The 13,860-nt window shown below is 32.6% G+C and overlaps 2 protein-coding genes across 2 annotated transcripts; both read left to right on the forward strand.

Annotated features, from left to right (window-relative positions):
* Nucleotides 1-5,316: 5,316 nt before the first annotated feature.
* LOC120342151 (phosphatidylinositol transfer protein alpha isoform-like) lies at nt 5,317-7,624 on the forward strand. The gene has a single exon (XM_039410857.2). The coding sequence runs from the start codon at nt 5,698-5,700 to the stop codon at nt 6,535-6,537; it is 840 nt and encodes a 279-aa protein (XP_039266791.2). The 5' UTR covers nt 5,317-5,697; the 3' UTR covers nt 6,538-7,624.
* Nucleotides 7,625-9,396: 1,772 nt separating this feature from the next.
* LOC120342150 (phosphatidylinositol transfer protein beta isoform-like) lies at nt 9,397-13,811 on the forward strand. The gene has a single exon (XM_039410856.2). The coding sequence runs from the start codon at nt 9,480-9,482 to the stop codon at nt 10,320-10,322; it is 843 nt and encodes a 280-aa protein (XP_039266790.1). The 5' UTR covers nt 9,397-9,479; the 3' UTR covers nt 10,323-13,811.
* Nucleotides 13,812-13,860: the final 49 nt, after the last annotated feature.

Raw genomic sequence — 13,860 nt, forward strand, 5'->3', positions numbered from 1 at the left:
GAATTTCAGATGGATATCTGATGACCATATTTCTCTACACATTACTTTGCTTTGTCATGCTTTGTATGAGAACGCAAGCCGTTGAGGGACCACTGAAATTATGTCACAAATCGTTACATGGACAGACTTACGACATACGCAAACCAGCTATTTGTAGTCGACACAAACGTCATACAATAAAGAATTGTTCAGCAAACATCTACGAGACACCTACCCTTCTTACAAATGTTGATACCAAGATTTGTAAACGTACAACGACCTACTGGCGAACCATTTCATGGCTGTTCTTCGTCAAGCGAAACCAAAAAAAATAAAAAACGTTCAAATACCTCAGACAATGCGCACCCAATTCTGTTTTTTTTCCGGAAAGGTGGGTTTACATTTTTTGGAATGTTGAAGATACGAAAGCTTGTAGAGCTCGCAACTTTCCGAAATTCAACGCTACCGAACTCTTGTTATATTACAATGCATCGGACAATCTTACCGATTGGAAATACCGATCATTGGCCAAAGCCTTACCTTCGAACTTGCTCTCAACTAAATCTTGCTTTGAATCAAACGAAGCCAATTGTGTATACAATCCTCAGTTAACCATGATACAATGGCTTGGTTTTAAACGTAAATAACAACTGTATGGTGGCGCATCGTTGTCACGCTTAAAATTGAAAAAAAATAAAATGAAAAAAAAATAAAAAACTTAAAATAAAAGTAAAATAAAAAAATAGTTGTGAAAAAACATAAAAAAAAATGAAAATAAAATGCAAAAAAAAAATTAAAAATAAAAATGAAAATAAGATAAAAACGAAGTTATAAAAAAAAAAGAAATTAAAAAAAAAAATACACGTGGCCCATCGTTGTCACGCGTTTTTATTTTGAGAAAATTTGCTTCGGCTTGGGACCAACGTTGTCATGCATAATCCTACGCGCACAAACGGTGTTTACTGGGTTTCTAACTCACTGATTTTCTTGAGCAATATTCAATAAATTCAAAACGAAAATGTTCTATAAATTCTCCATGCTACAAGTTCAACTAGAAGTAATATATTTATAATAATGATAAGAGAATATAGAATTGAGTACGAAAATTCGGGAAATTTGTTTTTACGTGTAAAAGGTAATTGAATTGGAGAATGCTGCTCAGCTGTCCGGACACTCTTGCGATACCGGTACCGTCTGACCGTACCTGTACCCATGCAATCACTCATGAAACGAATGGGAGATACGGATTGTCTGGCTAGTAGATTATAGTGCCTTGAACCTAACTTCAAAATAAATTTTTGGGGATAAATAAATTATAAGTTAGATGTTGTTATAGACAGATAGACTATCTACTACCATTCAAAACGAAAATGTTCTATAAATTCTCCATGCTACAAGTTCAACTAGAAGTAATATATTTATAATAATGATAAGAGAATATAGAATTGAGTACGAAAATTCGGGAAATTTGTTTTTACGTGTAAAAGGTAATTGAATTGGAGAATGCTGCTCAGCTGTCCGGACACTCTTACCGGTACCGTCTGACCGTACCTGTACCCATGCAATCACTCATGAAACGAATGGGAGATACGGATTGTCTGGCTAGTAGAATATAGTGCCTTGAACCTAACTTCAAAATAAATTTTTGGGGATAAATAAATTATAAGTTAGATGTTGTTATAGACAGATAGACTATCTACTACCATGCGTGAGACTAAATAAATTCAAGTACCGTGATAGTTGAATGTTTGAACATCAATATTCAAATTAACCAACAAACTCACCATTGTGTTACATGTCTGCATGTCTGATGTGATAATTTTAAGTAGACAACAAACAGGCTTGAGGCGGCCATCGTTGTCAACCTTTGTATTTTTTTTTTATTCACGTTTTTTTTTTCTTAATTTTTTTTTTTTATAATTTCGATTTTATTTTATTTTCGTTTTTAATTTTTTCTTTGCAATTTATTTAATTTTTTTTTTTTTTTCATTTTTTTTTTTAATGTTTTTTCACAACTATTTTTTCATTTTAAGTTTTTTATTTTATTTTATTTTTTCAATTTTAAGCGTGACAACGATGGGCCACCATACAACTGCGAAGACATTGTCAGATTACGTCATAAAGGCGTGGCCGCTATTTGGCCTCATTTACGCTTTATTTGCTGTACCCCTGTTTTATCGAAGCTTGCCAAACTGCCGAATGTCCGTTCGCCGTGCATTAACAAATGGATTGCTGCAACCAATACAACGACTTCTCAGCATACCACGACAACCCGTAGCGGTGTATCTCGCAATGTATCCCCTAGTTATTAATCTTCTTGTATTCTATCACTTTATTAGTCTTGTATTTTATTACTTTTTCTCTTATTATTATCCATTATAAAACATTAAAACACTTTACTATAAGAATTTAAATATAACAACAACAAAAACCATACAAATAAAAAAATTGTGTAGTGTCAGTTTTTTTTTCTGTGTATTTACTTATAATTCTTGTTTTTTAGATATCATGAGTTCTTTCACTACATACAGAATTTGATTTAGGTTCATTTTCGGGGATTCAATGGTTCAATAATCTGTCAAATTACTCATTATTCAATTTACAGAATTTTTTTCTTGTTATTTTGTTAACGCCTATTTTACAATCTTGAACACCAAACCAATTTCGGTGGAGTTCTCAAGTACTAAATCAGCCATTTGTTTCTTCTCAGGCCCTTCCTTTAAACATCAAAGCCGTTTTACATTCTTTTAGGTCCCTTCAAGTATTGTCGACATTTTGTTTACTATTGCGTTATAATTCCATTTTAAAATGATAAGTATTTCTAAGCAACATAGAGAGAGACCCTTTGAATTTTTTTCTCGTATTTTGTTTTCTCTCGTAAACGGCGTATATTCTCTCGTATACTTTAGCCATTACTCATCATATCGTACCAATATCTTTTATTAATCCGTGTTATTTTGTTTTCTTTCACTTTATCTCTCGGCGGCCGGACTCCAAAATTAAAAAAATTACCAAGTTAATTTTTTTTACTGTCGAGGGGGAATTGTGTAGCGAATGTGCATTGTGTAACTATGGATTATAATGTATTTAACCCTTTCATTTTAATAGAGTGTTCCATTTCACACAATAGGTCATTTTATTGTCGCAACACTGATTACTGATTACATGTACTGCCTTTCTCGTATCGACCAAATTGATGACGTATCGTCCCGGCTTGCCGAGAGGGCTGCATAATATTGTGTTTAGATTCACTTCTGTTTTTGCGTTAAGTGTGATGTGTTTTGGTTTACTCCTGATTTGCTGTGTTAAAAGTTAAGTGTGTTTCAATTTTATCTGTTTTGGAATTTTGGATTGTGCATGTTCCTATAATATACAACAACGATTAGCATCAACACTGTGTGCTTATTACCGTCTGAAGGAGTCCAGATTGGAGTCACAATCCATAACGCGTGTCAAAACAATAACGCGGGAATCGAACTTAAATATATAGGGCGATAGTCTTTATCCCCAACATCATCAGCATCTCTCTCTCCATATACATTCTACTAAATATATTCTTTCTTTAGTTCAATACATAATGGTATTTATTCACAATTTATTCTGTAGTTATTCAAAATTTAACGATAATATGATGTTATACTAAATAGAATCAAATATTCGAGTCGAAACATTGTGATTCAAAAATAAAATATTCCGAACTTCATCTCGACCATAGAAGCACTTCTGTATCGTATCTGCAATCTTGTAACGAACACAAAACGCTACTGTCTTAGTCGAAACAAATTGACATTCTCGATATGGTTACTGTATATGTAAAACCCATTATATTATGAATGAAGCAAATGAATATATTTGATAAAGTAGTGTAAAATTATACGCTACCAAAAAGCCCCCGATCGGCTATCCCAGTAAAAGTTATTGGTCGGCTATAGTTACGAGCTATATGTACCGTCTAGGAAAGAATCAGTTTCAAATACTATTGCGTTTTTAGACAACTTAGACTAGAGCAGCCATGTCAAACCCGAATGTCTTCTGGTCAGTTATGGGGCCGCAAAATATATTCCAGTTTTGCCGCGAGCGAGTGGTTTCAAGCAGTAATAAGATATAACCAGCATAAAAGTTTATTTATCCAGCTGTAGTGAAACCTGATTTTGAATGCCATTTTCATCCTTTTATTATCGACTGGAAACTTTGATGCTGTCAAACGTAATTCGTCAGTCACATTTGACAATTTCATAAAGAGAAGAAATATTTAAACAAATGTGCCAAACTAACGTTAGTCGTTGAGTTAAAGGTTTAACTATGTATGTTCAATGATCATATATACATATGCTCATTGGTATGTCTGAGGAAGGCTGACCTTGGTCATTATATACTTACCTCACGGCCAGACCAACCAACGTAACATACCTGGTCAGACCGGTCAGACGAAACGTTACAGAAATATATTTTTGTGTTTTAGTGTGCAGCAAGACTATGGAACCCCCTAGAATAGTTATCTTCACTCTTGATACATCATTTTTGTATTATATACATACGGATCCACCGGCTCAAAAGCATGGAAGACGGAGAAGAAGTCAGTCTGGTAGAAACCCAATCGACTTCAAAAATGTGGCTCCTTATGTCTAAGTGAAAAGGGGGGCTGCAAAACTTTGAATTATCACGTCACTGTTGGAATTTTGCTTATTGGACAATGGTACATAAATAAACCAGAGCCATTATGTTATATAATGGCTATGAATAAATAAAGAAGTCGGTATTCAGAAAAAAATCTGCACAGTGTGATCAGATCCATTGAGGTACGATTAATTCCGTTTGGTATTGGAATTCATTTGGCAAAGAAAATAAAAAAAAGATTAAATCACATCAATGACATTGAAACATTGTTTAATATCATTGATCACATGCAACCATTGACGTTGACCATTGATATGTATAAATAATGACATAAAAAAAGTCTCTGACGCGTTTTCATCGCTCTTATTTTTTATATTTCCAGAAGAGGCGCTGGTGAGGTTCTCCCGTACCGAAAAATGTTTCTTTGGGCGTCTCGCACTCTCGTCTGATTTATTCTAGTTCGTTCCGATACCGGTAATACGTTTTACATAGACAGGAAATAGGAAAATCCTATTGGCATGATAGATATTCAAATTTTCTGTCTAATCTTTATAAAAAAAAATGTTCCATGCTAATATAAAATATATCTAATTATTTTCACTATGATGACATTCGGGACAACATTCAACTGATTGCTGGTATGGAAAAGGCTAATGTGAAATACGGTATGACTGACTGTATGATGTAATCTTTGTATGGGTATTGTATATACATATACACAAATATAACAATTTAAATTTGATTTATAAATCATAAAATTGAATAAGTTTTGTTAGATGGTCAGTAAAACATACCATCTCACTTGTATAATGTAACTACTCTTCAGTCTTTGCTTACCCCTAAGATTTTAGTCATTCATTCGTACTTTCCGTATATCTGTATATGCACCTGTTTGTATCTTTGACATCTTGAAAAACTAACAAAATGAGTGAAAAAAGTAAACAAAATGGTAATAAAAATAAAAAACTCCACCCCCTACCCATTGGGATGTTATTTTTCTGGTAATTTAAACTTTAATATTTTCCATATTTAGTCATTTGAATTAGTTGTAAATAATTTTTGTTATCTGATATTGTTTGTTTGTCAACGTTCCCAACTAGCATGATCATCAAGGAGTTTCGTATCTTACTTCCAATCAGTGTTGAAGAATATCAAGTTGGTCAACTCTGGTCCGTTGCCGAGGCCAGTAAAAATGAAACGGGAGGCGGCGAGGGTATAGAAGTTTTAAAAAATGAAGCTTATGAGGAAAATGGAGTATCTGGGCAATATACACATAAAGTATATCATTTGGCATCAAGACTTCCTTCTTTTTTAAGCAAAGTATTGCCAAAAGGATCACTAGAGATTCATGAAAATGCATGGAATGCATATCCTTACTGCAAGACTGTTGTTACTAACCCTGGGTATATGAAAGAAGGTTTTGAATTATCAATTGAATCATGGCACAAACCAGATTTTGGTGAAGAAGAAAATGTTCATAATTTGCCACCTGATCTTCTTAAAAATAGGGATGTTATAAAAATTGATATTGCGGATGATCTTATTAAAAGGGCAGACTATAAAGAGGATCAGGATCCTACTTTATTCAAGCCTAATGTTCAAGGTAGAGGTCCCCTTACAAAGGATTGGATTAAGCAACTGAAATCACAAGAACATGGACAGCAGAAAGCGGATGGGAGGTGTAAAATGCCACATATGTGTGCATATAAGCTTGTGAGATGTAATTTCAAGTGGTTTGGCTTGCAGAATATAGTTGAAAATTTTGTTCACAAACAGGAAAGAAGAATCTTTACAAATTTCAACAGACAAGTCTATTGTTGGATGGATAACTGGCTTGGTCTTACTATGGAAGATATTCGGAGAATAGAAGAGCAAACGCAAAAAGATTTGAAAGAAATGCGTGCTGAAGGATGCATTCGGGGCACAATGAGTGATGAGTAAAGAGTGTTGTAAATAAGTTTTTCAGCATAAAAAGCATTTCAAAATTTTTATATTGTTCAACGAAATCTGAACGTTTATCAGTATTTTCAACATTTGATATATTTACCATCTTACGCTGTCTTGTCTTTGTTTAGTTAAATACTAATGCTCTAATATTAATATAGTCGAGTAATCATTTTTCAAAACTTAATATTTAACTACTATTCCTATGTATATTGACACTATCAAATTTCTGTACTTCAAAATATCTGGTTATGGCATGTTGGGAACTAGGTTGACACTAGGGTGTCTGATTTGGGTCTGCTATTTTGAATTGTTTTCAAAATTGTAAACTCAGGTTTTTGCTGAATTCATTTTCTTTCAAAGTGAGGCTTTTGGTAACTAATTATATAAGGAAAAATAATGAAAATGCATTATTACCTTCAACGAGTGCATTTTGGACCTTATTTTATCGCTCAAAAATAATTTGAAATGCTTTAGAAAATTTTGAATGAACACATAAATACAAAGCACCAAACATGTTATTCCTGTTTAAATCCTTCCCAACTTGTAGAGTTTCAGCACCAGCCCAATCCAATATTATTCTTTATCTAAAATATGCGCCCTCTAGTTACGACAACATACATTGGTTCTTGGTGCCGAACCTTCACAAACAAATTTTCGAATGTTTGGTGGGATTTGAAGTCAAGCAGGTAGTATAACCTTATATTGTACTTAAAACTGCGGTCTCGGGTTTCAAGAAAACCCCCCAAAAAAACTGGGTTTTCGGATCCGGGTAAACATGTGGCGGGCACCCTAGTTAACACATCATATTTCTGAAAAAGAGATATGTTGGTTAGCTTATTTTAAATTACACTCAAAGCATGCAAAGTAAACATAATGTCTCATTGAACATATCAGACCTTTAATTTTACTGACTAATAACAAATAATAATGTTAAATATTTGCTAAAATGTAGTTTTAAAAGATTGAAATCAATACCAAAATAGGTAATCTTAGTTATCTACCTTTTTTTTTGCCTTTTAATCAAGACACTTTTATTTCTGGTGTGGGCATATTTCATCCACTTTTTGTAGCTAGTTTACTTGGAAACAAATTTAATTTTTTGTTCCAGAATAATGAAGCTCACTCCATGATAGTACTAGACAGATATTACTAAATAGTACTAGTAAGTACTATCTGTACTAGACTTCGTTAAAATAGGAGTTCGTTGCTATTTCCTTTAAACTTCTCTTCTCTTGTATAAAAGTGAGTGGCACATTTGATTTCCACTGTTTTGATGGAAAATTTATGTCTGCATGTATTGTAAGTAATTGGTGGGACGCTATTGTACCTTCATTCCTTTTTCTGTAATGACTTTTATCTTAGGAAGATTCTATGCATTATATATATTGTAACCTAGGTAATGATTAATTTTAACACAGCATACTGATAGCACATCTCACTTTTGGAATACTTTTGTATTACAGCAATCTAATGCACGTGTCTATAGTTGGTATGAATGCAATTTAGTCAATTATTGACGTATTCTTATTTCATTCCTTACCAGCCTATTTTCTTCAAATTACATATCCTATAAATTTAGACAATTGTTTGATCTATCATCGAAATTTTTTAAAGCTACTGGTCAAAGAAATTCAGACATCAACTCCAATTCACAGGGTGACTAAAAAACGGAACTCATACTATAATATTGTTCTGAATGGACTGGGTTCCGTTTTTTTGGATGACCCAATAATATAGTGAGGTTAGATATGTTTGAGGTTTAAGTAGCATTCAGTTATTACAAATTACAATCTTAATTATTCCATCAGTAAGCTGTTAAATATAAGATGTTTAATATTGTCAGACTAGCTGTGTTAAGAATCGTAATCCAAGCGATTAATCAGCACATTAGCTAGGCTAATCCAACTCATCAATATGTTGTTATATTTCAATCATTAATTAATATCTAAGATCGCTTTGTTTTATTGATGTTATTGCAACTTGATTTCACTAGATATTGGATGTTTTTTCTTGGTCATTGCGATAGTATGTTGTTACATTTTGTCATTATGCAATTGAATATTATGAAAAGGCCTACTCTTTTTATGATTTCATTAATCTTGATTCACTTGTGCCACCTGGTATTTTTTAAACGGTACATTGCTGTACAAATGTGCTAATATGTCTGGAATGTAGATAATATTTTACGCCTTGTATTGGGATCATTTTTTGATCTGGGGGTTTAGTTCTTCAAATTTTGAGAATCATGTCTAATCATCATTATTATTAAGGCTATTAATTGTAGTCAAATTCATCTGAAATGTTACTGAACTTAGTATTGCTTTACCTTACAATATATTTATTTGTATTTGCCTCATAAATTTATAGAAGTCTCAAATATTCTATTCCAATCTAGCTAGAAATACAGATTTTAATAGGAAGAAAATGTGCTTAATTTTTGAGTTTTCCTGCCCTGTGACATTTTGTTCTATCAAGTGCTTTTCATCACTTACTATTTGAATCAATTTTTACCTGTTATTGATGATATTGCTGTATTTTTTTCAATACCCAGAACATTACTATTTGTTCGGGGAAAAAGTGATAAGACTAATTTTATCTGATATTGTGCATTTTTGAAGTCATTTTCACATGGAATGCTTAAAATAACCTGCATAACATTAGCATTGATTTTTTGTTACTACATCTTGTGTAAATAATTTCTTTAGACTGCTATCTGCTTTCGATTTACCAATAGTTATGAGTTATTCTGATGGATCAATATCTTTGTTCACACGTTGTATTTTTCAGTTGACAATGCCAAAGCTGACTTTATTGATTGTAAACACAATTTCTATTGATTATTTATTGTTCTCATTTGCAGATTTGATTTAACCCAGTGTATATATTCAACTGTTCAATAACTATAAGTAGAAGCAATCTTAAGCCGTACAACAAATATGATCATCAAGGAGTTTCGTATCATACTTCCTATGACAGTTGAGGAATATCAAGTTGGTCAACTCTGGTCTGTTGCCGAAGCGAGTAAAAATGAAACTGGGGGTGGCGAGGGAGTAGATGTACTAGAAAATAGACCTTACACAGAAGGTGATACAAGTGGACAGTTTACTCATAAAGTCTTTCATCTGGCATCGAGAGTCCCTTCCTTTTTAAGGCATATAGCGCCAAAAGGTTCACTCGAATTTCATGAAAAAGCATGGAATGCATATCCTTACTGCAAAACTGTTATAACGAATCCTGACTACATGAAAAAGGATTTTGAGTTGTCAATTGAGTCTTGGCACAAGCCAGATTTTGGTGATGAAGAAAATGTTCATGGATTACCACCAAATTTGCTTGCTAAGAGAGAAGTCATAAGAATTGATATTGCGAATGATGAAGTGAATAGCTCTGATTATAAAGAAGACCAAGATCCCAAATTATTCAAACCTTCTGCCGATGGCCGAGGACCTCTTACTAGTGATTGGATTCAACGTTTAAAATCTCAAGAAAATGGTCAACAGCGAATGGATAGCAGCAGTTGCAAAATGCCTCATATGTGTGCCTATAAACTTGTAAGATGCAATTTTAAATGGTTTGGCTTACAAAATATGGTGGAGAAATTTGTTCACAGGCAAGAGAGAAGAGTATTCACGAATTTTCATCGCCAAGTTTACTGTTGGATGAATAATTGGCTCACTCTCACCATGGAAGATATTCGCAGGATAGAAGATGAAACTCAGAAAGATTTGAAAGAAATGAGAAGTAAAGGAAGTATCAAAGGCACAAAAGTTAATGAGTGATGACTTATTAAGTCATTGTGATATTTCGTTTACAAGCAGACTATCCTAGAAAAAATTAATCTCAAAAAATTATCTATCACATCGTCGCTAATTTAAATGAATAATGCTTTCTCATTAGCATACATATACTTTGTATTATTATTGTTTGTCTACTCATGTTCATGTGGCTGTTGTTATTTCTGGTGAATCAAGCCTGTAATCCATGAGCCTTGATGGCTCCATAACTCAATATTTTCAGAATTCAGGAAGCATTCGGCCCCAAACTCTTCTTCCTGTAAAAAAGTAACCACAAGGAATTCTTTTGGGTTTGATGAACTTTGAAATAATGCACTATTGTCAAAGTGAAAAATGGTGTTATCTTTGGTTTTCATCTTTCAATTTGATTTTTGAATCAACAACTTATGCATTATTCCAAATATCAACTAATGACATGAAATCTACGATGTATTTACTGATCTTTTTTCCATGATTACGTTACGTACTTCTAACGAATTCGTCTTCGTACAAATTCTATATCAGCCCAAAGATTTCATAGGTGTTTGGGTACAGGGAAGGTAAGCCTCAATTGCACCTGACTCCTTATAATTATAATTTTATAACTCACTCATTTTCTTACATGATGGTTACATCCTTATAAATTTGGTAATACTTTAATTTTTTTTATTCTGTTTCCATCTCATTGGGAACTGTCTATAGTTAGGAATCTCATACAACAGTGACATGAACAAGTTATCACTCAATAATTGAGTACTGTGAGCAATATATGCTTATTGTGAAACTTTTAATTAATGCATCTGTAGAATAGATTCTACCAACATTGGCAGAAAATGTTGTATGCTATTCAGTGCAATAATGTGCTGCAAAATTTTTACTATGATTGTCTTGAGTTCAAATATCTCTATAGAAACCATTCCTGCATTCCTATATTCTGTGTGGTTCCTAATGGTTAGCTTTCATTATATATTTAGCTGCAGTGTTTTATTTGATCATATCAATCGAACTAAAATAATCTTAAACTGAAATTTAGGACCCGTTTATGATTTGATTTCTCTAATTTCTAGACATTTTCTGCGATTTGTTTTTAGATTATTTTTTATTGATACTTATTAGGCTTTGTATGTATATATAAATATATTAGGCAATTATTGAAGCTTAAATCAATATAGATTTTTTGTGAGGCAGATGAATGCATAACTTTCGTTCATTTTATTTGCCTGATTTCTTCACATCAATATTCACCTCTTGCTTTTTGGCAAAAAAATTAGCTTGCTATTCGTCATTTATGAAAATTGATCTTTCCTATAGAGCAAACTGCATCATAATAACCTAGGTTTTTTGCGTCATTTATGCAGGGTTGTTAGCTTATGTATGCTTCTCATCATTAATTGATGTTGCTCCATAATGGTGTTTCATTAATAAAGCTACCGTGGGTGTATACTAATTGAAACTAGAGATGTCCAAAAAATAGGATTCAAAAATTATATTTTTGGTTTACTTTGTCACATTTACAGCTGGCTTATATCATTTTCTCGCTGAATTACTAGAATTATGCTGGAACATAGTGTTTCTATCCTACCTGTCAGGACAAACATTCTTGATCATGGATTCATAGTATAACCCTTTCTGTCTATGAAGAAAGCATAAATAATTAGCTAAATTTGGGTGATGTTGAACCTTATGCATGGCCTGAAATATTGATAACTATTTAACAATTTGAAAAGTTCCAGAACTAGATATATTTATTAATTACTACGCAATTCTATGTTATAATTCCTTAGAGCTTTTGGCTATTTAATTGTCGTACATAACTTCACTCAGATATCATTCTTCTTTATATCTGACCGAGTTCGCATGATATTTCGCACAAATTTCCTCAATGAAAATTTTTGCACTTCTAATTTACTTTTGGAGATTTCTCTTACTATAAGAGATGCTCTTTTGCTTCGAAGGTATATAGAGTAATAACATGGTGCCATTTAATAACAAGTACCTGTGTGTGATGATTAAAATGAATATTTCAACTTATGTGGATAGGGAAGTCTCTGGTTGCAACAAATTATTTTTCTTCTTATTTCTTGTGTTATATTCATAGCATCGATTAGCCAAGGTTGATTTATATTCTACTCCAATTATATCAATCCTTCGTTTATTTATTGTTTGTATTATAAAATGTGTGGTTGCTTCTTCATTAAATTATAAGTGACTCATATAGTACTGTAGAAGCTCCTTTTTCAGTGCTGCTATAGCGTGAGATCTACCCCAAGCTGGACTACCATTCATCCCTAATGAATAACCCATAATTTGATACATTCAATTTGGCAATGAACATCTAATTTGTATTACAAATCCTGGGTATCACTTGGAATACCGGTAGGTAATTAAACATTCTAATTACACTTTAACGAAAGACAAATTAAAAAAGTTATCTTTCATAGATGTATTCTCCATGCATGCCTCTTGACTTGGCACATGAAAGACCATAGACCTGGGTGGGCTACATATGACGTTAGACACCATGCTATAGTAGCACCTTTTTTTTCTCGTAATTCTTGTTGTATGAGAAATACTAGGCTAATAAATTATTGAGATATTACTAATTTACAAGCCAATTTGTTCAGCATGTGGTCCAGGCTTGTAATGATAATACAATTGTGATTCCCTTATTTTGCATTATTTACCAGACTGCTATATAATTACCTGTTGTAATGATACTACTGTATGTGCTCTCATTCATTGATTAGAATATGAATCCAACAGTAGCCCTTGGTAATTTAATGTGTGCCAAAATTTTGACTAGAAAATTCATTCTTGCTTAAATGCAATGACTCATTAATCTATAGTGATACTTCAACATGTTACCATTAGAAGGTTGTGACTAATTCGATATAAAAATTATATAAAATTAACATTGTGTTCCCAAATGGATAACATGAAATCCAACGGATACTTTTCAGGCTATTTCAGCTTGGTGAAATATCTATCACATAGACTTGATATCAAATGGATAGTTAGTAGGCCTATGATATAAACAAGAAACATAGGTTGCTTGCTTTACATTTTGCTAAAGACCCATTCGATTGAGATGAATAGCACGCACAAATTTCCAAGAAAGAAATCAGCAGTGTAAATGTGATTAAATTTGTGGCATATTCGCATAAATTTGGGAACTCATTGATAATTGAATCTTTGACAATTCGTTTTCTAGTGTTGTTAATTCATTTCATGCATAGGCTATATGTGTATTTCTCACTTAAGCTGGTCAGATTTGTATAATCAATCTTGTATAATTATCAGATTGTAATATTGATTGTACACTTTGCATTCTGATATTGTGCAAATGTATGTAAATTCGATGGTGGTATATTTAGAGATATTTTTGTTTTAACTATACACTATTGTCCTATTTATCTGTGCATCCGCATTCTCAATTATTTGAATCGTACTTGTAGTGATATTAAATACTGTCTGTATAATTAATTTTTAATGCAGGTTTAAGTTGTAATACATTATGTAAGCGTATGTATGTACCTATAATTTG

This window comes from Styela clava, chromosome 3 (genome assembly GCF_964204865.1).
Source record: "Styela clava chromosome 3, kaStyClav1.hap1.2, whole genome shotgun sequence".
In the NCBI taxonomy this organism is placed as follows: Eukaryota; Metazoa; Chordata; class Ascidiacea; order Stolidobranchia; family Styelidae; genus Styela; species Styela clava.

Excerpts from the sequence above, each read along its gene's own strand:
- LOC120342150 (XM_039410856.2), top strand. The coding sequence starts at position 9,480 with ATGATCATCAAGGAGTTTCGTATCATACTTCCTATGACAGTTGAGGAA.
- LOC120342151 (XM_039410857.2), top strand. The coding sequence starts at position 5,698 with ATGATCATCAAGGAGTTTCGTATCTTACTTCCAATCAGTGTTGAAGAA.